The sequence below is a fragment of the Strix uralensis genome, chromosome 10, assembly GCF_047716275.1.
Source record: "Strix uralensis isolate ZFMK-TIS-50842 chromosome 10, bStrUra1, whole genome shotgun sequence".
In the NCBI taxonomy this organism is placed as follows: Eukaryota; Metazoa; Chordata; class Aves; order Strigiformes; family Strigidae; genus Strix; species Strix uralensis.
The window spans coordinates 25,206,560-25,233,413 of NC_133981.1; the positions used below are offsets into that span (position 1 = coordinate 25,206,560).

The 26,854-nt window shown below is 48.2% G+C and overlaps 1 protein-coding gene across 1 annotated transcript; it reads left to right on the forward strand.

Annotated features, from left to right (window-relative positions):
- Positions 1 to 4,120: 4,120 nt before the first annotated feature.
- Positions 4,121 to 19,228, forward strand: MAJIN (membrane anchored junction protein). Its single transcript, XM_074879032.1, has 11 exons — positions 4,121 to 4,221; positions 9,073 to 9,118; positions 10,385 to 10,460; positions 12,220 to 12,345; positions 13,645 to 13,676; positions 14,471 to 14,580; positions 16,135 to 16,189; positions 16,890 to 16,962; positions 17,376 to 17,520; positions 18,039 to 18,111; positions 18,898 to 19,228. The coding sequence occupies exons 1-10, from the start codon at positions 4,121 to 4,123 to the stop codon at positions 18,082 to 18,084; spliced, it is 810 nt and encodes a 269-aa protein (XP_074735133.1). The 3' UTR covers positions 18,085 to 18,111; positions 18,898 to 19,228.
- The last annotated feature ends 7,626 nt before the right edge of the window (positions 19,229 to 26,854 follow it).

Below are 26,854 nucleotides of genomic sequence, written 5' to 3' on the forward strand. Positions count from 1 at the left end.
GGAATGGTCAGGCAGCCCAGGCAGGAGCCGCAGCCCAGGCAGGCGCCACAGACAAGGCCCAGTGGGCCAGAACATGGGATAATATGGGATAACATGGGATAACATCCACCAACATGAGATAACATGCACCAACATGGGATAACACACAGCCTCAGACATGGGTATTGGGATATGGGGGGTCAGGCAGCCCAGGCAGAAGCTGCAGACCAGGCCTTGGGGAGAACATGAGATTTCACAGGACAACATGGGATAACATGAGAAAACATGGAATAACATATGATAAAATGGGTCAACATGGGATAACATGCATCACCATGGGATAACATGCAGCCTCAGACATGGGTATGGGGTATGGGGGATCAGGCAGCTGGGGCAGGAGATGTAGACCATGCCCTGTGGGGGACAACATGGGATTACATGGGATAACATGGGTGCACATGCAGCCTCAGACATGGGTGTGGGGATATGGCGGGTCAGACAGCCTGGGCAGGAGCTGCAGGCCATGGCCTGTGGGACAGAACATGGGATAACATGGGGTAATATGGGGTAACATGGGTCAGTATGGGATAACACGCATCAACATGGGATAACAGGCAGCCTCGGACATGGGTATGGGTGCATGGAGGGATATGGGGGGTCAGGGCTGAAAGCCAGGCCCTGTGGGCCAGAAATTGTTAATAAAGCCCGCCTAGAGATATCCACAGTCTGGTGAAATTCTTTACCACCACCATGCTGCAAAAGTAGCAGCAGCTTACAACGCAAGAAAAAAAAACCATTTCTAAACAAATTCCACCTAGTTCATAAGAAATCTGAAGCAGCCAGGAAGGTACAAGCGACTCCTTTGGGACGATCCTAACAGACTAACACCATCCCTGGACGTTTGACAGAAGACCAGAGAGCTGCATGTTGATTCCCATAGTAGGCAGTGAATTTGCAGATTGTCAGGAGGGGCTTAGGATACACGAGATAAAACGGCTTAGCAGGAACAGAGCAAGGGCATATTTTAATCCTTACTGCGAGTCTAACATAGCCCTGGCCTAACTGGCTCTTTGTCTTTTGTTCACCTAGGTAGAACACGAGTTTTGAGTGCCAAAGCTTTTCCCACGTCTTCCACGTCTGTTAACGTTCACGAAGTAGATGCAGAAACGTGCTACGATATATTACGGGCTGTGGGCTTGCAAATTTGAACCGCTGTTCTCTGCAAAGAACACGCGGTACAGGCACTCTGCCATCCCCAGTACTCCCAGTAACACACGTGCAGAGCACAAACATTCCCGTAGAAGACCTTGCGCCCAGCGTCCTCGCTAGGTAAGTGGCCTTGCTGGGAGGCCCGTAAGAGCTGGTGGAAAAAGCTGCCACCTCACTACTCTTTCATCTTCACCCAAAGGGATCTTGTGTTGGAACAGTTCCCCGCTCTCCAAGTAGGTGCCTTATTCTTGGAGAGAAAGACACGCAGACATCACCTGGAGACGCTCGTGTCCCCGTCAGCGCCGTCAAGCCTCTACTCTGCTCCCGCCCGGCTGATCCGCAGGGGATCCCACTTCCCACAAGTGCTGCCGTCTCTCACGTGACTCCACTGATGCGCTAACCCTGGCAAAGCCGCAGCCCAGCTTTATTCCCAGCTCCCCCAGTGAAAGGCCTTGGGACATCCCGGTAGCCCTTCCATTCTCCGTGCATGAGGAGCAAGTAGGCTACATGTCGCCCGAACAAACCACGCAGAGCCCAACACTTTAGTGTTTCTTTCAGCGAACGGTCTGCCCGTCCCCTCCTCTGCTCACCTTGGTGCTACCTCCACAAAGAAGGCTTGAGCACAGCGCAGAGTTACCACAGCTGCCTAAAGAAAATAAATCCCATTCCCAAGAAAAGACAGTTTAAGAGATCCGTTTTGAAGAGCGCTCTGCAGCTCAGGTAACTTGCTAACCTAGAGACAAAAGAGCAGAACGTTTCAAAAGGCACTGACAAATACTTCTCTTTTCAGCTGGCTTTGAGCACTAACGGCTGCCAAAATCGCACACAGTGCGGAGCCCATAACGTGCCTCTACAGATCATACTCTTTGAAAGCTAAAAGTGCATTTAGCTGGGCTGAACAGCACTCAGAGACAGGGTTATGACGCAACACATACAACTGTCCATTCATCCCTTTCTTTCACACGGGAGACTGAAAAGCTGATTCATGAGCTGCAGGCACCAAGGTAACGACTGACCCAGCTGGAATGGGTTTGCTGGAGGGCACAGGGTACCCAGCGGCTCCACTGCCATCCAAGTGGCACCCTGACTGAACTACCAAACTGGAGAAACCGCAGGTGATCTCAAACGAGGCCAGAGGTTCTGGACAGCTTTATCAGCAGACGGAAACCCTCCCGCAACAGCACGAAAATCCCGTACAATTTGTACAGGAGGACCGAAAATTCAAGGAAAAGAGAGAAGTGCGAGAAGAAAAAAGCCTCATATCAACACCCAAAGCATAACATTTCAATCCAAGAGTATTATGAAGGGCTCAGAGGAACCAATACCAACAACTCTCTCTCTACTGCGTGACAGGGGAGGCTTTCGAGTACCACCGACGTACCCAAGACGCGTCAATCGGAACGTCCAATGCCTTTGTTTCTTCCCAGGAGAGTCCTGACCGCCACTTGTGCAACAAAGTACTGCGGCAATCGGAAAAGTCAAACGACACCAAGCAAGGTAATTCTGAAAACGCAGCTCCCCTGCCACGCTGCAGCACTAATGCTAACACTTCCGTTGGTGAAAATTTAGCTGTAGAGAGTGATGAGGTCTCCCCTCAGCCTTCTCCTCCTCACACTAAACAGTCCCAGCTCCTTCAATGGCTCCTCACAGGATTTATTCTCCAGGCCCTTCCCCAGCTCGTTGCCCTCCTCTGCACTTGCTCCAGCACCTCGAGATCTCTCTCGTATTGAGGTGCCCAAAACTAGACACAACCCTCCAGGTGTGGCCTCACCAGTGCAGAGCACAGGGGGACTAGCACCTCCCTGCTTCTGCTGGTCACACTATTTCTAACACAAGCCAGGATGCTTGGCCACCTGGGCACACTGGCTGGCTCGTGTTCAGCTGCTTGTCAATGAGGACCCCCAGATCCTTCTCTTCCAGACAGCTCCAGCCACCCCTCCGCAAGCCTGTAGCCATGCAGGGGGTTGTTGTGGCCCAAGTGCAGGACCTGGCACTCGGCCCTGTTGAAGCCCATCCCGCTAACGTTGGCCACCGATCCGATCTATCCAAGGCACCAACGTGCCGTTCGGGGGGGGTTCCCCGAGCAGCGGCAGGGCTGTGCCTGCTGGACGGACGCGGGAACGCGCCCCTGGGAGCACAGTCCTGCCCGCCAGCCCCCCGAGGAGAGCTCGGCCTCGCCCGCAGCCGCCGCCCGCTCCGGCACGGCCGCCGGGACCCCCCGCCCCAGGCGGGCACCGGCCCCTGGTCCAGCGGCGGGGCGGGGCGGGGCCTCCGCGCCGCTGGGGGCCGCGGCCTCTGCGGGCGCCGCTGTCACTGCTCGGCGCGGCCCGGCCTGAGGCAAGTGCGCGCGGCGGGCGCGGCGGGGCCGGTGCCGTGGCGGCGGCCGCTGCCCTTCAGGGGAGCGCTGGGCTGCCCGAGGGTCGCCAGCGGCGGGGCCGCCCGGGGGCCTCGCAGGCCGGCAGCGGGGCTGGGGGGCGGTGTCTTCCCCCAGCAGGCCCGGCCAGCCTGGGGGCTGTCCGCGGGGGGGCGGGGGGCAGCGCGGAGACGTGCGGGTGGGGAGAGAAACGGGTTTCTGTGGGGACCCGCGGCAGCCGGGGGTGGGTCACGGGCCGCAGCACAGCCCTCCCGGGGCCAGAGGCCTGTGCAGCTTCAGGGGCCTGGGGGCTGACCCTGCCAGAGCCGTGCAGCTGAGGCGGAGCGGCCCTCAGCTCGGAGTCTGTCCTCTAGTGCTGCTCAGAAAGACCCGGCTTGGCTGGAGCGGACACCAGGATCAGCGGTTTTCTGACTTGTGGGAGATGCCGGCAGGACGGGTGTCCTCTAGAGGAAAAGCTGCATGTCACCTTCTGTGAGAGAATGAGCTGTGGTGAAGGGTTTTAGTCATTGACCTTTGACTCTCCTGCTTCCCTAGGCTGGCATTCAGGGAGGGAGAAAGATGGCGTTGAAACCATGTACCTATCCATTGCCTGAAACGAGGTTTCTCCACGCAGGCAGGCTCGTGTACAAGTTTAAAATCCGGTATGGCAACTTCAACAGGTAAGCGTGTTCAAGCTGAAAAGCCAATGTGCAGTCTGATGGCTGCATGTAGCAGTGAGCTGATGAGACCCGAAACTCAGCCCCTGGTGGTGTCCCTCAGGCAGGGTTCGTTACTCGGTGTGCGAAAGCCCGTCTCACACACAGGGCCGAGGTACCAGTTTTATTCCCTAGTTGCACAAAGGTGGCTGCTGGGGGGTGATTCCACAAAGCCAGCACACCACACGAAGGAAGTACAGCCCGTTTATCCTATGACGTGGTTGGTAAAAACCTATCGAAGTTTACACTCATTGGTCCATAGTTATCATTCCACTTGCTATTAGTTAGTTATATTTAAATTAGCCTCGCTTGCTGTGTAAATTAGCATGTGTGCTCCTTGCAGGTGGGGGGGGGCAAGTTTTTTCGGGTCTTGACTTGAGTCGGTAGTCACAATCTGCCCCTGCTGCCTTTACTGCTCCCCCAGTTTCCACAGATTTTTGCTGACTTCATGCTTCTTGGGCAATCACCCACTTTCTGGCATCTTCTGGGCAGGATGCTCACCTCTTCTCAATCCTTTATCACTTCTTTGAGATGAAGTCGTAAGCAAGGCTTGGATCCTATCAGGCTGACATAATAGAGCCACAGAGTATCAGGCTTACACAACAGAGCCAATGATGACTGGTCAAACATTGGTATGGGCTACAAGGCTATTCTGGGGGCTCCTCATTTCCTGCTTTCTTTCACTGACCATGAAAAGTGGTCGCTGTAAAGTCGCTCCTGTACGTGCACAGGCTGGGCACTGGCCTGAGAGCATAATTTGAACTGTAAAAACCACTCCTATTTCACTGCAGTGTGTGGGTTTTGTGCTTCAGTGGAAAAAGAGGCTGTTTTTACTGACAGTATTTGGAAATTTTGTGTTTACCTGAGCAGCTCTAGAGCCTTTGCAGTGGTTTAACCCTGGCCGGCAACTAAGCCCCACATGGCCACTCACTGCCCCACCGTGGGTTGAGGGAGAGAATCGGAAGGGTAAGGTTGAGATAAAGACAGTTTAATAAGTAAAGCAAAAGCTGTGTGTGCAAGCAAAGAAAAATCAGGAATTCACTGACTGCTTCCCATTGGCGGGCAGGCGTTTAGTCTCGAGGAAAGCAGGGCTCCATCACACCTAACGGTTACTGGGGAACACAAACGCCGTAGCGCCGAATGTCCCCCCTTCCTCCTCCTTCCCCCACTTGTATTGCTGAGCATGATGTCCTGTGGTCTGCAGTATCCCTGGGGTCATTTGGGGTCAGCCATCCCAGCCTTGTCCCCTCTCAACTTCTTGTGCTCCCCCAGCCTCCTCACTGGTGGGGCGGTGTGAGGAGCAGAAGAGGCCTTGACACTGTGTAAGCACTGCTGAGCAGTGCTGAAAACACCCCTGTGTTCTCAACACTGTCTTCAGCACAAACCCAGAACATGACCTCATCCAAGCTGCTGTGGAGAAAATTAACTCCATCCCAGCCAGAACCAGCCCTGCCTTGGAGCTCTGTACTCAAGGTATGTGCTTATTTCTTGGGCTGTTAGCAACGTGCCTTTCGCTGGCCTTGCAGTCTGGCGCTTGAGCGTGGATGTAGAAGGAGTCTTTGGAAACTCTCACCAGCTGCTGACAGCAGATGTTTGTTGTGCTCTCGGGATTTTTTCTCAAGGTTCCCTTTCCACTGCCACTCCTTGTTCAGATGTCTCTGTGACAGACCCATGCTGTTGTCTTGAAACAACAGCATGCCTCTCCTGCAGGCAGAGGGGCTGAGCAGGACTGCTTCTCTCAGTTTCTGGAAGGCACTGCAGTGACAAGCCTGAGAAATGAATGTGAAGGGAGAGCATTTTAGCCTGTGATACTGCTGGCAGGCAAGGAAGAGAAAGGAAAACAGCCTTTGGGTGTGCAGGAGGGTTGTGGGAAGTAACGGTTGTGTGGTAAGCCTCAAAGAGGACGTGTGAGTTAGTAGCCAGCAAACTAAAGCACAGGGTGCTGAGTAGTCTGGTCAGATGGGGAGGATGTAAAAGAAGTCAAGAAGATGGTCTTTTAGGGATGAAAAAAAGACTTTCCCTGAGGGTATTGCCCTGAAGGAATCTGCCTGTCTGTCGTGCAGACAGGTGGGTGGGCAAAACCTTGACCAGCTCACTGAAGGAGCTCTGGAGCTCTTAGTTTGAGAGGGGCCTCAGAATCCTGGAGGCTGTGGCCTATAGTAGTCACAGCAGTTTGAGCTACTCTGGAAAGGGAGCTGGAGCTGCTCAGGTTTAAGGGTAGTAATCCAAACCAGATGCTGCTTATAGATTGTGTCCTGCTGAAGGAGTGTGCTGCAGAGCTCAAACTTGGTCTAAAACTTTATGAGCTGTTGCTGTCTTGACCTCTGACAAATAATTAATAATGATAGTATTCATAAATATTAATAAACACCCCCCCCAAAGCAGTGGCTCCATATAATCTGGCTCCCTGTGTACATCCTTCAAGGCTGTGCTCACCAGCAGACAGCTGTTCAAGGCTGATGCCCTCAAAGGCTTTTGGAAGGTCTTATAAACTGTTGAGGTTAAACCTCTTTTCAGATGGTGGCAGCCATGCAGAAACTCTCACTGAGATCCTTTTCAGGCAGCAAGCATCCCTGCATCAGGGAAAGAGAACAGCATGGTGACATCCTGAAACACCTGTTCTCATCCCAGGGAGGTTGCAGTGGGGCTAAAATGCCATAGGCAAGGCCTGAAGCATCTCCTAGAGAGTGGGTTTATGAGTGTGAGGGGGTTTCCTTTTGCAGTCAGATGTGCACAGACATTGCCAGAGCCTGGGTTTACTCTGGAAGGGACTGTTGTTAGCTGCAGAGGAATGGAAGTGGATGTGCTGTGAACATCGTGCCAATTAGGCTGTCTCCAGGCCTGAAGCTCCATTAATTAAATCTCGTGCCACACTTGTCTCCTTTTTCCTTTGTAGAAGTAGGCTGGCTTTTTGAAATTCTGTTGCATGACTTGGTTTTGGGATGGACTGAAGCGCAGTTGCTTCTTTAGCTTTGCTTATTAGCATTTTGCTGGAATAGCAGTGTCAGATCCAGGAGGATTAACCTTCTTCCTTGTTTTGTTCTCTATGTTGATTTTGGAGAGGAAGGGGTGTTGTCTGTCTTGTGGTGTTGTGTAGTGTTCAGAAGCTCCTTGAAATGTTTCTCTTGCCTGTGAGTAAGCTCTTTCATTGATACACTTGAGGGAATGGGACCGGAGACTTGTGGCACCTTTTGTATTTCATAATGACCTCTGGAACTGTAGTGAGCTCACCAAGTCGGTCTTCATATCACCATAGCAAAAGCAACTCCTTCTACAGGAAAACTTGTGATACTCTTCCCCCACCGTGTCATGGCTGTGGTGAGTAGGGAGTTCTTGTTCCAAGCATCTGGATTCACTCCCAGTTCCTCAGGTGTAATTCCTAAGTACATACGTAGCCTCATGCCCAAAGCAATGCTGTCAGCCAGCCTGCAGGTTTGGGAAGTGAAACTCCTTCTGCCCACAATAAGACGGTGACCGATCTGAGGGCAGGTTCCTGAAAGAACATTGAAAGAGTTGCAAGAGCTGATCCCAGCTGGTCATAGAGCTGGTCATCTACATGTGTGCAGGCTTTTGACAGAGCAAGGTCATCTTCACTGAAGGTCTCCTGAATCCCCAGGGAAATCCAGGTAACAAGGAAGGTTCTTCCCTTCCTTAAAGATGAGTCTGCATCCCTACACTCCAGGCTTAAAAGAAAACAATCACCCCCTCCTCTCCAGACCCCGCCCCACCCCCCCCACCCCCCCCACCCCCCCCAAGCCAGCCGGTGAATCCCCTGCAGTCATGCAGCAGGTCTGACATCCTTGTCATGAGACCCTGGGTGGTGCCTTGCTTTCTTCCATTCCTTCCAGCCTCTTCTCCTCATCACTGCAGCAACGTCCCTTCCTGAATTGTACTTTTGTTTCCCTGCTGATTCATGGAGACTTCATGCCCGCAGCCTAAGCCTTGGGTGGGTGATATCTGTCCTTCTGCTTGGGGTGCTGTGTAATTCCTTTCATTAGCTTGTTCCGTATCAAGCAAGGAGAGAGCCTTTCTGAAGAGGAAGGCAAGTTCTCATCTCTGACCGAGTTCTGGCTGGGGCCCCTGAATGTGGAGGAGATGAGAATGGCTGCCTACCAGACCCTCTACCGGAGAATTCTTGCATGCCATAATTCCCACTCCCCTTCATTGACTTATTTGCAAGTAACAGTTATGTGATTTGTTTACTTTTTAATGGGTTTGGATTTTCTTTAAGACTTTCTCTCTCCCTGTGACTTTTATTGTTGGCTGATACCTAACAGCAAACAACTTTTGAGAAGATGGCTTACAAAAGGTGTGGTTAATATTTGGGAAGACAGTTTGATGCAGGTAGTAGACAACTCCCAGCATCACAGGGCCTGGCTCCAGTGCTGTGAAGGCCCATTCCTCTGCGGGTTTGCATGGTGGAGGGGATTAAGAGACATGTCCTGCCAGTTCCTGCTTTTAGTCCCTTGAGCAGAATGGTGTCGCGATAGGCTGGAAGACAGAGGTGCTGGTTTGAGGGCACCTGGTCAAAAAAACAATCTTAAAGGTTACCAAGGATTGGCTGAAAAGATCTGATCTCTGCCACCCATTGTATCCTCAGGCACACAAACCACAAATGGGCAGAGAATGGAAAAGAAACAGTCCTTGTGGATTAATGGATGTTTTTCAAGAACAGTAAATTAGGAATTCATCTGCCTGCTAAGTGTTTTCTCTGTGCAGGGGGAATGATGTTTTGTTGTTGTTTAAACTCTTCCAGTGAATGTAGCTCCATTGCTTTTTGACTGGGGTGGGACTAACTCTCTCTTTGTTTCACAGCGCTCCTGATCTCGACACCACGGAAAGTGCTGTCAAGGAGGTAGAGGTAGGAGGTCCACGGGACCTTAGCTGAATGTTAAGCTGAGCAAATCTTTTGTTTGTTATGGGATGGAGGACATTTTGTCAAATGCAGCATTTCAAGTGAGAGTAACAGGGAACTTGTCTGGCGAGTACGAGGGTGAAAAAATGACATAAGTGAAAACTGTCATCACCAGGCAGCATTAGTGTAGAAGAGTAATACTTTTATCTGAAATATTTCAAAGAAGCTGCTGACTGTTAAAATGAGGCGACTGAAGGCTCCTATTTGTCAAGCTAGTTGCACCCTGTTCCTTTGTGATTCCTGTTCAGATTCACTCTGCAGGAGCACTTGCCCATGGTTTCGCTCTCTGCCTCAGACCTGACCTCTGCTTTTAACTTCTCAGGCTTGACTGGCTGTCAAACCCTCCTGTTTTTTCAGGAGCTGTGGCAGGACTGGTGAGCTAGCTTGACGCAGGCTAGTCTAATGCTCAGTTGCACGTGCTTTCCTCATAACTGTGGGGCTAGTGGAATCGGCAGATGTTCTTTTAATGATGGCACAACTTTGTGAGCACGCTTGGTCGCAACCAACGAGTTCTGTGGTTGTCATTTTCTTCCTGAGGCAGAAGAAAGCCCCTGCCACTCCCCAGGAGATGAGACAAATATCCTGCCTGCTTCAAAATGCTCCTATTACTTATTTTTTAAAAATCTTAAGAGTATAGTAATAGCATTATAAATATTATTGAAGAAAATGTGCTGATTTTAATTGGTATGGAAAATTTTTTTTCTTTTTCACTTTTGAAAATATTGGAAGGTATTACTAGAAAAAGTTTCCCATTTGTAAAGCAGGAGTTTGTCAGGGCTGAATTAGAGTTCCTTTGTAACTGAATTGGGCCAATATTCAGAAAAAGGGGAGTATGTTTACTTTTGAAGCCGATCAATACTACAAGTGTTTTGCTGGCAACAAGGAGACTTCTTACATTTAAAATTTCTTAAATTTAAAAGCACACCTCTAGTCTCCATAGTAATGCTTCTGTGTTAATTGAAGATTAAGAGATTAATCCACTTCAATTTCCATGGGTCTGTTAGTGCAGCGCTCTCTAAGGTGATGGGAGGGAGTAGGGTGAAGAAGGGGAGGAGGAAAAGCAAAATATCTAGAACCTGCTCTTCCATGATTCATGCGAACTGTAAAGTAATTTTCAATTTTTCCCAAGCCTTGAAACTGTACTTGCCAGTGGAATTGTGGCTATATTGTTAATATTCTTGCTTCCTTCCTTTCTTTTTTTGGCCTCTCCAGGAGGCGATTCGAGTAATTCTTGGAAATCTGGATGATTTACATCCATTTTCTACAGACCACTTCACTATCTTTCCGTGTATCCTTTCTTTCCTGCTCATAAAAGAAAAGATACAATGACTTGTATCTGTTGGGCATTGCTTAATTCAACATTCATGTCTAGCAGCGTGCAGGTCTTTAGCTGGAGTATGACTCCTTTGAGTTTTGCAGTTTTATGTTAGGTGAAGGTCCTCCTCAGCTGTTGCCTTCACCAGAGAGAGAACTGTTGTGAAAAGAGTATTTTGCCTTGTTTTCAGATGAACACCCCTGTGCTCCAAATCTGATTTAGCCAGAGGAAATGAGCGTGTGTATATAAAGTCACAGGAAGCCCACCTAATGCGATTGCAGGCAAAGCCAGTGCATAGCCACAAAATGCTCCTTTCAGGCTCAGTGACATTGGCCCACTGGTAGAGAAGACAGCAGTAGATTTCTTGTAAGGTACATTAGGATTAAATATTGTTGTTGCTGTAGTGTAAAGGGTTAAAAAGAAATTACTCTCCTGAGGCTCATGTTGAAGAGAAAAGTAAGCTAGTTGAATGAGAAGCCTTTCCAGTCCTAAGGTGTGTCAGCTGGTGAATCAGATCAAGCCCTGTGTCATCACCTCCTGTGGTTCTGGGTGCCCAGGAGTAACAAACACCCGAACACCCGGGTGTTTCTGCCTCCAAGGCATTCCCTCCCAGTCTTGGGAGGCTGCACTATTGCCACACCTCCTCATAGCAGGGAAGAGCAAGGTCATCCTCCTCCTCTGTCAGAAGCAGGTACATGTGATAGTACCTTATGCCTGTTACTGCTGGAAGAGAAAGTAGCCAAGAGCGTCATCAGAGAGGAAGCACGCAAACAAACGAAACCTCTTGTTGCTTTGCTTCTCTAAAGCTCAGCCAGTTTTGCCCACATGCTTGAGGAGTGTTTGATTCACGAACGTGTGTTTCTAGAACTTGGAAGTCCATCCACATGCTCAGCCAGCACTGGGCCCTGATGAGAACTGCAAGCTCAGAGGCCTGGCGTGGTGAGTTGTCCTGCAGTCTCTGCGTCAGGCCCCTCGCTCTAGCATAACCCTTAGTCAGTCACCAGCTGTAGGAGTCCTTGAAACCAAACTCAGATGAGCAATTTCATCCCTTAAAGGAACTGATTGTGTCAGTGCTTCATGTAGGCAAATCTTGGGCTCCACCTACAGTCCTCAGGATGTTAGTTTCTGCTGTCAAATGGACTCAAAGTATTCGTTTTACCTGTTTCTTCCCAAGACGAGAGGCATGTAAGGAGAGTGCTGTCTAGCCTCATCCATTCTTGCCTGCATGAGCCTCTGGGTGTCAGAGCTGCATCCACAGGAAGGAGCGTCTGTAACTGTGGCAGTTGCCGTGTCAGTTATCTTTTCTCCTCCCATTTTGAACTGGGAAGTAAATGTCACGATGCTACTGTTATGATTCCTAGCCTTTTCAATTTTTAAAATAATGTTGAAAAGACTTACTTTTTAGTTAGGAAAGCTGGTGAGGTTTTATTCATAGGGTTGGAAGAGCCTGGCTTGTTTCTTGTGGGAGGATGTCAGGGCTGGAGCCAAATACAGTTAAGGAAACAACACTATTAAAACAAGTGACTGACAGGAGAGTATCACCTGGGTGAGTGTTTCTTGTAATGTGCTACTAGTGTTTTTTCACAGAGTTCGTACTGACAGATTGTATTTGCTCCCTTACACCTCCGTGCCATGTGGTATGGCTTTTGAAGCTTTGTGAGAAGACACTGTCAGGACTCCTGCCCCTTTGACATGTTAGTGCTGTGTTCTTAAGTCTTATCGTCGTTCTCAGATTTGAGTAAATGGGAGAGAGTATCGGAGATGAGATTCAAACATGAGGGTGTCCATCTTGTGCCTTATCCCTACATCTGCACTATGTATCTAGAGCTCAACTCGTTTCAGCAAAACTTATCTTGCGGTAAGTCGGTATGGTTATGTTTGGATGATTTCTGGAAACATCTGTGGTCTATGTCTTGCTTTTCCCTTTCCCCTCGCCCACTGTGTTTTTGAATTAGAGGAAGCAAAACTGCAGTAAGGCTGTACCATGGATTTGAAATAGAGCAGAGCAGTGTGTTCTCTTTTGTTCTGTATTGCTTTTCTAAAATTTCCTGCATTTCTCTGCCTGTTCAACCACTGCTGACTCTTCAGCTAGTGTTTTTATGAATCAGTGCCCAGTGGCTCCCAACCTTCATTTTTTCATGTCAGTAGCTTGGCTGGAGCCAGCACGTGTGTATAGAACGCATGTTTTGCTTCCTCATGCTTGACTATGTTTGTTGACATTGAACTTCACACTCATTGTTTCTATTTTCCTAAAGAAAGAATGCATTTGTTTTTCTAAATAATGACAGTAATATGTCTTTTGTATAATTAGCAGATGTTGTCACCTCACTAATGTCTCATTTTCCAGGTTTTCTGTGAATTTCCTGAACAGCCTCAGGCCCCAGCTGAGGCCTCTGTGGGACTCTACATTTAACCTCCTCTGTTGTGCAAACCGAGTGTTTATTTTCACTATTCCCTGTTCTTATTATTGGTCCCTGGGAAAAGCTGCTGGTTTTTCTTGGGACTGTGTAGTAGATATTCTGGTCTCCTTTCTAAAATGGACAAGTAGTCATTTCTTAGTGTCACCCATTTGCTGGTGTGTAGCACCCCCTGTCAAACATACCATGTTTGGATGTAAAAACTTGTAAAGGTGGAGAATTCACTCACTTTCCTGTACACCTTGCTTCACTGTTTCATTGCCCTCTGCAGATAGTTGTAGGTGCTGTTACCTTCAGGCAGTGATGTTTCGAGTTTCTGTTGGCAGGGATTCCTCTTCAAGAAAACATGTATGGATCCCATGCATCAGAGGTTAGCTGGCCAGTATTCTCTGGGGGCTGTGCTCCAGCTGTCCTTGCATCTTCCGTCTGGTGCCCAGAGTACAGGGTGATGCAAACAGTTCTTCCGTTCCTTCTCTTCTGAAGACTCCTTTGACTTCTTCAGGAAAAGCAATTGTCCCCAACCCATCGAGCTGTGGTATCCCACTCATAGGAATTCTAGTTCTGAAAGAGCTGTATCAGCAGTTTTTCAATTACAACATATGGAATGCAAGTCCAGCATTGTTTCGAAGTAGTTTATCTTGTTCTTGGAAAGTGAGGTGCAGTGCAAAAATGTACTTTTGTTGGTTAAAGAAAGTCCAGTCACCACATACTCACCAAATTTTATAATACCTCTGTTGCAGGTAAAGAAGTAAACAAGGGCAGTGACGAGCTTGTAAGTTGTGTGGTTTTGTTTTGGTTTGGTTTTGAAAGTTATATTCTAAATAGTCTGGAGAAGCAGAATATATATATAGGCAATAGTTCTCCTACTTCTGAGTGTCAGTCAGGCAATGTCAGGTGGCACTGATTTCTCCCCTAAAACCAGCCAAGTTGGGAGAAATCTTCCTGTCAGTTCCCCTGGACTCTGAATGAAGTCCTGCCTCAGGACCGCAGGGTCCTGCTGGCTTCAGTTAAATGTGTTTTCTGCAAGTCTGAGCTGAGCTGACCAATGGTTTCCTCACTGGGAGAGTCTCTATGAGGTCAATTTTGCTGAATACTTAAGTCCTTTCCTAGGTGCTGTATGTGTCATAAACAACAACGTTAAGCTTCTTTGGAAAGGTTTTGTTTCGTGAGGGCTCAGGGGAGGTGGGAAGGTTTGTTTTCAACACAGGTAAGTGTCTGAAGGTGGAGTGAATTAGTGAAGATGTCCTGTCCAAATTCCCCACTGTCTCTGCTAGCATTACATTCTTGCTTATTACATTCCTAGGCCCTCCTCAAAAAAAAGGAGCAAATGGGATGTCCTGGAAAGCAGTATTGTTTAAAACTGTTGAGCATAATTCTCTGGATGGCCTCTCAGTACTTATCTTGTGTTTGAATACAGCAGTTAATCTTCCTGAATCATTTTTTGATTTTCGTTGTATAAACATGAACAGTTTTGCAAAATATGAATGTATATTAACTCTGGATTTTGTGTTAAAATAGAAAAGTCAAAATCAATTTTATCAATACCAAGTCTGCAATGTTTTGAAGGTGAAGGGTAAAAATGCAGTATCAGAAAGTACTGTGGTGGAAGAAACGGTGAAGAGGAGAAGAGTGGAAGTCCGAGCAGAGACCTCATGCCCACAGTTGGGTATGGACAGGTCAGTTGACTCCAAAATACTCTTCCAGGGCACATATCAATATTTTGAGTGTCTCTTGTACCTTCCATACGTAATTCCTGCGTAATCCTTTGCCCCATTTGTCTTCTTCCTTCTCTTCCATAGGTGACAGAATCTACAGCTGCAGTCAAAGAGTTTTTTCTTGTGTTCAGATTTGATTTCATGTTTTGCAGTTTGTGCCCTTTGCCTCTTGTCCTGCCAGTAGGTGCTGCTGAGGAGAGCCCAGCTCTCTCTTCCTCATTCCCTCCCCTCAGGTGTACGTTTATAAGATCCCCCTCAGTCTTTCCCAGGCTGAACAGTCCCAGCTCTCCAGCCTCTCTGCATATGAAAAGTGCTCCAGTGCCTTCCTCATCTTTGTGGCCCTTTGCTGGGCTCACCCTGGTGAGTCCCAGTCTTGGCCTGGGGAACCCAGTCTGGCCAGAGCACCCAGAGTGGCCTCAGCACCCTGAGCAGAGGGAAGGATCGCCTCCCTCGGCTGCTGCAGAACTCTTCCTCGTGCAGCTCAGGGTGTTGTTGGCCACCTTCAGCCCGAGGGTGTGGTGCTGGCTTATGGTGGCTAACTTCAGGCTTGGGTCTTGAGTACCTTTCAGAGGCAAGCCCGTTATTAGTTATAGTCCAGCAGGCTTCTTTCTTTTGTAGAGTGTAGCTTTCAAAGAAAGAAAATTTGTGCCTGTACTTAATAATCACAAGCATGCGGCAGCCAGTTCCAGATGCAGCGCTGTGGTCAGAAGTGTTTCTGCTCACCTTTCCCCTTCCATGGCGATGCACAGACCATGTCAAATCATCTGCTTGCTGCCTTCTGTTCTGCCCAATTCCCAAACGTATTTCCTGCAGTGATTGATAGGGGAGAAGTCTGAAGCCAGTTCTTTTCCTGCTCATACAAATGTAGTCCTTTCATTTCCCTCCCCCACCGACAGTTTCTAGTCACAAGAAAACTGCTGGAAATGAGTGAAGAATGAGACCAGGATCCAGAATGCTTTCTAATCTCTTTTAGCCAAGATGCAAGTTGTAGATTCAGAAAAAACAAGGCCAGAAATGGCTCTGTCATGATCCAGTCTGGCAGTTCTCTCTTAGTCCTGTGTCTTGCCCCAGAAGTTAGGCTATTCAAAAGAAGATTAAAACAGTAAATCATTTTAAAGTGTATTCTTGATTTCAGGATTAAGTCGGGGAGGTGTCAACTTCAAGCCTTCTGTCATTTTCTTCCGATGACTCTGTTAGACTGAAGAGCTCATTCAGCCTGAGCACTGCCCCGCCCCGGGAAGGAGTTTGTCTACTGCAGTCAGATCACCTCTTGATCTTTTTTTCTTTTCATTACTAGAAAAGCAGAAAGCCTAATACTGGAACGAGTGCATATTTTCATTTTTTAAATGAGACTTTGAAACATGAGTACAACTAGAGATTAAGGGTATCTGTCTTGTTGGCTAGAGGTGCTAAAACCCTGATTTCTAATGAAATATTGGAACAGCCATTTACAGGATTGCTTCCTTTTTGTGACTTTTCCTAAACTCATTTCTTACTTCCTTGACTTCTTTTTAGGACTGGAACAGAGTGTGTTCACCATGTGAGTAAAGCAAAGCGTGGATTTGAAAGGGTAAGCTACAGAATATTCGGAAAGAGACAACATCATATGTTTAGTCCTAGATTCTTAAACTGGCAAGCATGAAAATGCCCTTGGGTATTTTTAGTCCCTTTTTCCCTGCATCACCTGCATTTGTGACTATTGAGAGTATTTTCTGAGGAAGCAAACTCATTCCTCTTGGGATTGTCCAAAGACAGGTGCTGGTGGTATAAAAGGAACAGCTGCTTCTCCCACTGTTCCTTGGGAGGTGAACAGTTGCATCAAATACCTGGATTTCTGCGTGTTTCTGCATGGTGACACGCAGGACCCTTTCGGACCTCTCCACAACTGGCCGAGCCTTTACGCAATTGTGGTCTGTGGGCTTGCGTAAAACATCAGGTGGCCAGGGCGTACTGCCTGGGTCTCGTGAAACCTGAAGGAAATCTGTCTGCCTGACACACATGGGATTGCCTGTACAACACGGGCACTTGATCCTGAAGGAGCAGCGTGGAAGTGCCACAGTCCCGTGGCTGTCCTGAGCAATGGCCTGAGGAGGGAAGGGCAGGAACACACTGGTGAAGAAAGTCCTCAAGGTAGCAGGAAAAAACCCCAAACGACAGAATAAGAGAGTAGGCCTTGTCTTTTAGTTCTTGAAGCAAGAAAACCAACCAAAATCTCCTGTACAATGGCATTTTACATGGTGTAACAGTTCTGGGGTTCCTTTTCCTTTCAGAATCCCTCCAGAGAAAGTGAGTGTGAGTGGAGTTCAGCATCCCTTACTGTGGGCTGCAACCAAGTGCATTTCTGTAAGTAAGGAATTCCTGGATTGTTTCGTTCAAATTGGTCATTTTAAATCAAAAGCTGCAAGGATTACATTGGTATTAGTTTCTCTTCAAAAATCATGTTTGGTATTTTCCATCATGTGAGATTAGGAATCAGAAGCACTGTGAAGCGGTAGGTCACCAGTGATTTTGGCAGAGACTCACCCTGCGTAAGGAATTCCCACCCATAGAGCTGGGCTCCGCAGCTCTGTCAGAGCTGGGCTGGGAGATGGGAGCCTACCTCCAGGTCAGTCTGCAGTGGGACTGCCTTGGAAGCTCCCAGGTGTGGGGTCAGTCAGAGCCTGGACCCACCTCTCAGTTCAGGGTCTGCCGCTGGGTGTGCGGGGAGCGCGGAGAGAGCCAGCTTGTGGTTTTGTTCCTGCTGCTGTTTCTTACAGGGGGACCTGTGGAGTCTGACCCTGGACACGGAACAGCAGCTGGTCAGGCTGAGGGTGCAGTGCAGCCACTGCAGCAGATGGACCACAGGGTCAACAAAGGCAGCGTGGAGTCAGGAGGAAGAGGTCTCTCCAGGTTCTGGAGAAGGTACTAATGCTGCTGCTGTGAGCAGCTGCTGTCCTGGCTCTGTCCCAGCCCGTGTCGGAGCCTGAGCCTGACTCTGGCAGTTCAGGTGACACCACAGCATCTAGAAGCATGGATACCTCTTTTCTGTGGTTAACCCCAGGTCTGCCAAGGCAAAGGAACATTCAGGGAGGTCCTTTTGTCTTGTGGTAAGGTGCAGTGTTGCCAATAAATGTTCCTCTTCTGAGCTGTCTTTGGGAAGAAAATGCCTCATGGGAGGGTCACTGACCTCAGTCACAGCCCCCGTCCAATGTGGCTTTTACCAGCTGAGGAGGGCCACCTCCAGCCCCATTTCAGGACTTAGGCACTGCCCCTTCTAACAGGGCACAGGTTATTCTTTGTTTCCTCTGTTTTTTCAGTCTTCCTCTGTATTATTTTGGGCTGGGGTTGTGTCTTTCTGGAGGATGGAAATTGCCTTGTTATTCCAATTTTCAGAGAAGTATTTTAAGTACAATGTGCTCTTTTTGTTGTTGTTTCCCCAGCATAATCTTTTCGCCACTACAGCATCTTTTTGGTGGAAAGAACTGACCTGGAACTGCTAATTGTTGTGGAAAGGTAAACTTGTAGCATGAACATTGGGTTGTATTGTGTCTTTTGTAATTCAGCTTTTCACATTGTTTGTCTCAGCTACTAAAAGCTTTAAATTAAGTTCTACTTTGTTTCCATTTCCAAATTAATGTCCTGAAGATGTTGGGTTAGAATGTCTTTTTCTTCATCACCTAGAGTTTCTGGAAAACAAGCTTTAAGATTTTGATCCTTGAGCATCATAAACTGGGAATTTTACATTTAAGAACCGTTAGATGAGATTCTAATAAAACAAGAATCAACTTGGAAGTGTGTATTATTTTAATCAGCCTTACCCTGGCAGGAAAGACTCTGTCCCTCCAAGAAGCAGCAGTGGTTTCTGGTATTAGATGGCCTCCTGTACTGTGCTTCACAGCATTAAAAGGGTGAAAAGTGTGAAGGTGTTTTGGGTTAGATTTTACCACTACACTCCAACCTGTGAAATTATTTATGCCTTCGATATGTAGTGGGATGAGGCTGACAGTTAAGGTTTCAGACGTGCCTAGGGCACGCTGAGGCAGCTTTTTGCCATCACCCTAGTGCATTTGCCATAACCCATCGTTCTTCAGTCACCTCCTGAGCTGGGACAGCATAAGGACATCCATGCACAGCGCCAGTCTGCCACAAAACACCGAGCGATTGGTACTTTACCAGCAGCAACATGCGTCCGTTTGACTGCGTCTCGGGGGTAACTTGTCTGGCAGAACGAGCCGATGCTCTAAATGAGTCAGAGAATGCAACACATGGTCTCTTTGGCTTCTTTCCACCCTGGTCCAGGGATCATGCACGCTGCGTACCAACATACTCATTGCTGGACTCCCGTTGGCAGTGAAACAGTGCTTTCCCCCAGGAAGAAATGGAGTTGAGAAACTAATTCCGTTTATCCTGGAGACCATTTGATCGGTGTGTGCAAACCGGGAGAGCGCAGAGAGGATGGAGCCTGGCTCATTCCACTGGAGCCCAGCGGCAGGACCAGAGGCCATGGGTTCGACTGAAGCATGGGAGGTTCTCTCTGCATGTCAGGAAACACTTTTTCCCCGAGAGGGTGACCAAGCCCAGGCACGGGCTGCCCGAGGACGTTTGAGAGTCTCCCACTGCCGATGCAGAAGTCCTGGACACAACATAGACGATCAATGTGATCAAGTTGATGCCATTTTATTAAAGGCTACACAGCAATTTATACACAATCACAAGCTTCACGGGCCACTATCTTATTGCTAATAGGCTAAAGCTACTTGTTCACGCGCCCTTCTGCCCTCTAGGATTGGTCCCGGTGTGGTGTCCACACGCTGCTCTCCCACTAGGTAGGCATCCTGTTTTGAACAGTCCGACTTCTTTATCTTTTGCCCAGGAATGTAGTTTCTGAATCTATCTCGGCCTTGCTTATGTCCTTGAACACAGCTGCAGCTTGCTGTTACAGTGAGGCCCCTTGGTCTGGATCACTCACAACATGTTCGTTTCTCCAGCGATTCCACAAATCCCCCTTTTTGTTTTTGAGCGATCCAGACCCCCCCTGTGTTCCTGTGCTAAAAATTTTGCACCGACAGACTTCTGCAGGGCCCTTTGCAGAAGGCCAGTAAGGCAAGGCGACATTAAGAGCACAGTCATTACAATCAAAAGGACCACCCCTACAGTTTTGATTAACGTTTTCAACGAACCAGATAATCCCCAACCTTTAAACATCCTTGTCAGTCAGTCCAAGCCATCATCTTCTGTTTAGCGTTTGACTCCATCCTTCAACTGCTGAATGCTTTTAAAAATAGATTCTGAATCATCGGATAGATTCATACAACACACTCCTCCCAATTCAGCACAACCATGTCCTTGCGCTAGAAGCAAAAGTCAATCGCAGCTCTATTTTGTAATGTAGCATGTCTGACACTATCAGCATCAGTTAAAAGACCACTTAAAGCCAAAGAAGTAGCATTAGTTTGTTTGCTAAGCCAAAACTGCAGTGGGTTCGGCCATGTATCTACAGGTATTTCTACCAAGCACGTAGAGAACAGATTTTCAGGGCTTGCGGTAGCGTTTGGTTGTGAGACCACCCATCCTTCACTTTGAGGCAGGTTCCCATACAGGCCGAACACACCGAGCAGGAACCCAGCGAGAGCCGGCATCTGTGAAAACACAAACATAACCCTTGCTCCAAGTTAATATCTCATTCAGTTTCTGTTTCATCTTTCTTAACTTCCTTTTTCCAGGGTCGCATCCATCGACTCGGAACCCATCTAGTGCCGGTATCGGTAATAACGCAGGCATAGCCTCAACCCATCATTGTTAGTTCCACAGGTCCTTTCCACTCTCCTATAGCAACATCTTTGTACTGAGCAAAAGCACCATCTCCACACCGGCTTATACCAGATTTCAGATCCATAGTATGTATTACTACTGGTGGTTCCTCCCTATCACCTGTGAGCCGTAAGTAAGTAATTTGACACATACACTACTTTTGCAAGTGGTTCTGCAGCAGCCAAGACCTCTCCCCCTTTTTGTTTTGCAAAAGCGCTTTTAAAGTTTTGATGCGCTCTCTCCACTATAGCTTGCCCCGTGGGGGAATGTGGTATAGCTGTGATGTGACGTATACTCCAGAGTTGACAAAAAAGCAAATTTTTGAGAGGTATAGGCTGGTCCATTATCAGTTTCACGGGTCAATTGAACTAATTTCCCATATTCCCTGGCGCATTCCGCCCTACCGCAACGGTAACTTCTCACAGCTTAGTGCTTTTTCACAGTTCAGTGTTGCAGCTGTCCACTGTTTTTCCCGGCCACCTTGGCACAACTCAGCAGTTTCTTATCTATCTTCCGAGGCCTGTTCTTCATCAACCCCTGCAATTGCTTAGAGGCTGTGTAAGGCTGACAGGCCAATGCCTCCCACATCTCCCCTTTCTTTGTTTTGCAGCTGCACCTGCAAGACTTATTTTGAGACTTCATCAATTAAGGGTTAGGCAAACTTCAAAAAACACAGCATGCTTAAAATAGTTTCACAGAATGCTAGAAACAATACAGCAGTTACAGTTATTAGGTAGAAAAGACTAGGCTAATTTCACTCCCCATAATTAGGGGATATGACTAAATACTACAAAAGTAAACAGTAAGGAAAATACGGAATAGCACACTTACTTAATGGGGTACTAACATTCAGATCTGCAATTGCCGGGGAACCGTGGATGCAGTGAGAATTTAGAGTGCCCTTCCTCGCAAACCGGAAATCCTACGCGATGCGTCCATCCGTAGGTGAGGCATCCAAAGTCGCTGCAAGCAGGTCCAGCCTCTAAATCAACAGGCCAAAATAACTGGCAATTTTCTTTGAGCGGAAACATCTGATTTCATCCTCCTGTTGGGTTCCACCCAGAGCCTGGCCACCACTCAAGGGGGGAAACCAAGGGAGTTTATAATAAGGTTAAACACTTGAGGTCTTAATTCTTAATATGGCTAAAGAAAGAAAGTTGAATACACACATTCTTACAGCATTTCATCCTTATTAATAACTACATTTTGTCTAAGCTGTATCTTTCACTAGTGACTAGTAAGCCTATATATTTCATCAAGGAGTTGCAAGTACTGTTAGCATTTTCTCTTAAAAGAGTTGGGAACTGCAGTGTGATTAAGGACAGAGATAGTGTATTTTGTCCTATTGCAGCAGCAAGCATTACCCATCCATTCTGCTTAAATGATCAGTCGAAGAGACCGCAAACTGTCGGCACAGGGGCATCCACAGCACCCACAGCTGGCTCCTGAGTGTCCACCAAAAGCTGCCTCTCACGCCTCAGGTGTGGTCGCACACACCTTGCCAGTAACCACTGGGGACTGTGACCTGTGAAGACACAAGCATAACCTCTTCCCCGGGTTATTAAAGGATATGGTCCTTCCCAGTCACCACTTTCCAGATTTTTTGCTAACACTTGAGCCTTGCCCTGGACTTCTTGTTGATCTGGTATCTGTGATGAGAAGTGGTGCAATATTGACGGCACCTATTTTAACGATCCAAATGCAGCAAAGGGAGTGACGTCGGAGTGATGTCAGATTGCCATAATTCTGAGGAGTGAGTCCCCGAGGGTTGACACCACTGGCTGTTGAAGAGAGGGAGTCCTTCTGGTATTCAGGGCAAGTCACAATGATGTCTTTAACCTGAGGCCTTGATAAAGAAAACTGGTTTTGTATTGCCCTGGCATTTTGGTGGGAAAAAAAAAAAAAAAAAAAAGCATGTGAAAGCCGTGCTTGCTGTGTTTCTGAGATGGTGTTAGCTATACGGTGGAGATCTTGTTTCGCTTTCTCTGTAAGTATGCTGGGTGACGTGAGTGAAGGATCTCTTCGCAAAATATAAAGCAAGCTATGCAGATCATCATTAGTTAGGCCCAACAACAGCTGTATCCAATTTATGGCTCCTAACGGTTTCTGTAAATCATTTGAAGTCTTAACATCAGTTTTAAGTTTAACCTGTTGCGGGACAATGGTCTGTTCACAAATTCTCCACTCGAGGTACTGCCATGGTGATGATCGCTGTACCTTTTCAGGTGCTATTTGTCACCCCATTTGAGATACTGAGTCTTTGGGTAAAGCAAGAGCCTTTTCCATCATCTGTGTTTCTGCTGCTGTGAGGATGTCATCCATATAATGATCTATAACAGCCTGGGGGACCTGCGTTCTAACAGGGCTCAAAGCCTTTGCAACAAACCGCTGACACATCGTGGGAGTATTTGTTATGCCTTATGGTAAAACAGCCCAGTGGTACCATCTTGCAGGTTCATTAACATTAATACTGGGAACAAAAAAGGCAAATTTAAGTGCATCATCCGGATGCAAGGGAATGGAAAAAAAAAAAATTAATCCTTCAGATCAATTGTTACAAGATGCCAGTTTCGGGGAATCCTTGTTGGGGAGGGCATTCCTGGCTGTAATGTACCCATACCCTCCATGGCATCATTAATGTGTCAGAGATCATGTAAAAGTCACCATTTACCACTTTTCTTTAAAATAATGAACACCAGGGAGTTCTAAGGACTGGTGGTAGGTACGAGATGTCCTGCACTTAATTGTTCCTGAATTAAATCATTAAGGTGGCACAACTTTTCCATTGGCAAGGGCCACTGACCCACCCACACAGGTGATTCTGTTTTCCAGGTTAGTCTCAGGGTGGGTTTCAGGGTGGGCTGTGCTGCAGTGGCGATTAAGACAAATTTGATCCAATTTGAGTTCCCCATTGAGCCATACAGTCACGACCCCATGATGTAGTAGGGTTTCCAATATAAATGGACGAATATTTGCTACCCAGTTTTCTGGGCCCCTTATATGAATGAGATCTTTGCTGAAAAGCACTTGAGTTATCCGAGCTAACAGCCAATCTGCTCGCAGATATTACAGTCACATCCACGCCAGTATGTAAAATGCCTGTCAGTTCAACAGATTCTTCTGCTTTAGTGAGGGTACATTTTATCAGAGGTCAACTTTGTCTCACTGTCTGAGCTCACAATACTTGAGGAGTACGTGCTGATCCAAATCCTGAGTCACCCCAGCTTCTCAGCACACTATTAGGGGGAGCTGTAGTAAAATAAACAAGCTGAGTAATTTTTGACCCTTTTGTTACTGAACATGGGGGTACAGGGGTCCAGGCCATAATTCTGATTGCCCATTCATAATTGGCATCTATGACCTCTGGTAAAACAAACAACCCCTGTAAGGTTGTAGATGATTTTTATGACAATATCCTTCTCAGCTAGATGGTACAAGGGTGCACTCTCCCTGCAGAGTATGCACCTAAATTGAAGACAACAATTAACACAGTAAAACAAACAACCGCATTCAAGACAACAATTAACACAGAATTACTGCCTCCCGGTAGGAGATATTTCACCTATGACACTTAAAACACTTAGTCCAAACAAACAGGCTGCACCGATGACCCAGCGGGCGGGCACTAGGGCGCTCTGTCAGAGAACTCCACACTCCGCAGCTGCCGCTGGGCTGCATCTCACACCTGCAGAACAATCACACAAAGAGGCCTCTTACACTTATTACTCACACAACATAAAATGCCAAACACTACAAACATCAAAACACCGTTAAGAATATATAAAGCCATTGCTTATTGATTATGTGGTGTTGGCAGACAAGGGGCGCTGCATCCCAGTGTCAGCAGCTTCTGTAAAAACTGTCGCTTTTGGCAGGGGGCGGGGGGTGGGGGAGGCCGAGAGCGTGGTGCTGGGCTCGGCCGCAGGTGGGTAAGAGACTTAAGACTTTCTTAGTTTTCTCATTAGCATTATCATAAGCAAGCATATCAAGAAATTTAACTTTCATTTCATCATTTAAGTCAGGATTAGCATTAATAGCGGCATGTAGTCTATCAATAAATTTTGGATAGAGCTCCGTGGGTCCCTGTCTTACTCCAGTAAATGCTGGCGCCACTTTTTCATCGTGTACGGCTAAAATCGTTTTTAGGGCCAATCCTTGGGTTAACCGTAACACTTCCGGTTGAAACCCTGCTTGCCAATCTGGGTTGGCAAAAGGGGCCTGTGTCCATCAGCATTTGAGCTTGCACCCCATATAGAGGGTCTCCTTGCTGATGGGGTGTGGCTGCCGCAGCCTCGCAGGCCACTTGCCAACGTTGAAAAAATAGCAATTGTTGGGAAGCTGTTAGTAAGGTTTGTATAATCATGCGCACATCATACGGAGTCAATAAATGTGCTGTAAAAATATGCTGAATTACTGAATTAGTATATGGTGATTTTAACACATATTGTGTTACTGCTAATTTTGCGTCCTTATCATTTTCCAATCTCAGGCCTCCCACTCATTGCCTTGTGGGGTTACTATTACCGGAAACACCATTGGTCCCAGCTTGTTAAACTGCCCCTCTATTATAGCACCCGAATAACTCCCCGCCATCGGTGTGCTGGATTACCATTACCACCCGCGCGTCTCAGTGCCCCCCCTCCCATTTGAGCCGACGATGGCCACGGCCCGATTGACACCGTTTCCTGCTGACCACGCCCCCCCCCCCCCCAGTGTCGTGAAAAAAGGGGTTAATAGGAAGAGGGGGTGGCAGCGGTGCCGTAGGAATAGGCTGAGCCGATTCCTTCATTCGGATTTCAAGTTGCTCTAGTTTTCTCGTTAGTTGTCGCAAGTGTGGATCTTGTAAACCACAACGAGATTGTTCATGCACTGATGGGGGTGACGGAGGCGAGGACGGGGGCAGGGCTGGGTCGGCGCCTTCCTCTGGCGAGGCGGCGGCAGCGGGCACGGGGTTGGGCGGGAGGCGGCGGGAGCGGGGCGGGGCGGGGCGCTCCGGGGATTGTTCTTTTGGGCTTGGGGGGGAGGTATTCAAGCTGTAGTAAATCTGTTGATTTTTGCTCTTGATTTTTCTGCCGCACGGGTGCTGCGAGTGAAGCGTCCCTGTCCCTCCTTTTAGGAGCTGCCTTGGGGAACAGGGATCCTGCGAGCGTCATAGCAGTAGCAGAATCCTTAGCGCCAGCACTTTCTGCCTCTGCTGACAAGGCAGTGAAAGCAGAGGCAGTGGTCTGCCGTTCTGCTTTCATTTCTTTCAGAGTCTCTAGGACCAATCTCCACACGGTGGAGAGTTTCCTACTGTCTTTAGAACCTGAACTAACGTCGTCCCACAGTGCCGCGCCGATCTTTTCCCAAGTAGCTACTTCAAAGGCTGAGGTCACTGAGGGGAATAATTCATGCTGCCGAGCCCACAACAGCAACCTCCTCAGGTTCCCCTCATCATAAGATACTCCTCTTGTAGAGAGTATATGTTGGAGGAGCTTAACCACTGCTGCTTCTTCTTTACTTAACGTGGACCCCATCTCCTCCCCAGCCGCTCACCTGATCGGGGCAAGATTCCCGACGACTGCGTGTGCGTCTTCCCAGGCGCTGGGGCAGCGCCTGCTACAGCTGGCTTCCGCCCCCTCTGAGCCGTCTTCTCTTGCTCGGGCGAGCACCGACGAGAGGGTCCCGATTCCCCAGGGTTTAAGTCCTGTGTATTTTCGATGAAGCTCTTTCAGGTCCCTGTTCGGGCACCACTTGCCAACACAGAAGTCCCGGACACAACTTAGACGATCAATGTGATCAAGTTGATGCCGTTTTATTAAAGGCTACACAGCAATTTATACACAATCACAAAGCTTCACGTGCCACTCTCTTATTGCTAATAGGCTAAAGCTACTTGTTCACGCGCCCTTCTGCCCTCTAGGATTGGTCCCGGTGTGGTGTCCACACGCTGCTCTCCCACTAGGTAGGCATCCTGTTTTGAACAGTCCGACTTCTTTATCTTTTGCCCAGGAATGTAGTTTCTGAATCTATCTCGGCCTTGCTTATGTCCTTGAACACAGCGGCAGCTTGTTGTTACAGTGAGGCCCCTTGGTCTGGATCGCTCACAACATGTTCGTTGTTCTCCAGCGATTCCACATCCCACCGTGGAGACAGCCCAACGCCGTCCAGATACGGCCCTGGGCAGGTGGCTGTAGGTGGCCCCGCTCGAGGAGGGGCTTGGGCCCGATGAGCTCCAGAGGTCCCTTCCGACCTCAGCCACGGTGTGATCCTGTGAATATTCCCGAGGGAGTTTCCTTCCCTCCTTAAACCATCTGTATCTTGGTCCATGAGTTTCTTCTCACTTTTGCCCTTCTGATTCTCTCCCCCATCCCGCTGAGGGGGGGTCACCTGCCAGCCAGGATCAACCCCCCCTTGAAGGGGCTGCAGCCAGCAGAGGAGTCAGGCGGGAGCCCAGGCAAAGCCT

Excerpts from the sequence above, each read along its gene's own strand:
- MAJIN (XM_074879032.1), top strand. The coding sequence starts at position 4,121 with ATGGCGTTGAAACCATGTACCTATCCATTGCCTGAAACGAGGTTTCTC. Across the intron at positions 4,222-9,072 it reads CGGTATGGCAACTTCAACAG|CGCTCCTGATCTCGACACCA; the intron begins GTAAGCGTGTTC and ends TTTGTTTCACAG. Across the intron at positions 13,677-14,470 it reads ACAAGGGCAGTGACGAGCTT|GTGAAGGGTAAAAATGCAGT; the intron begins GTAAGTTGTGTG and ends AATGTTTTGAAG.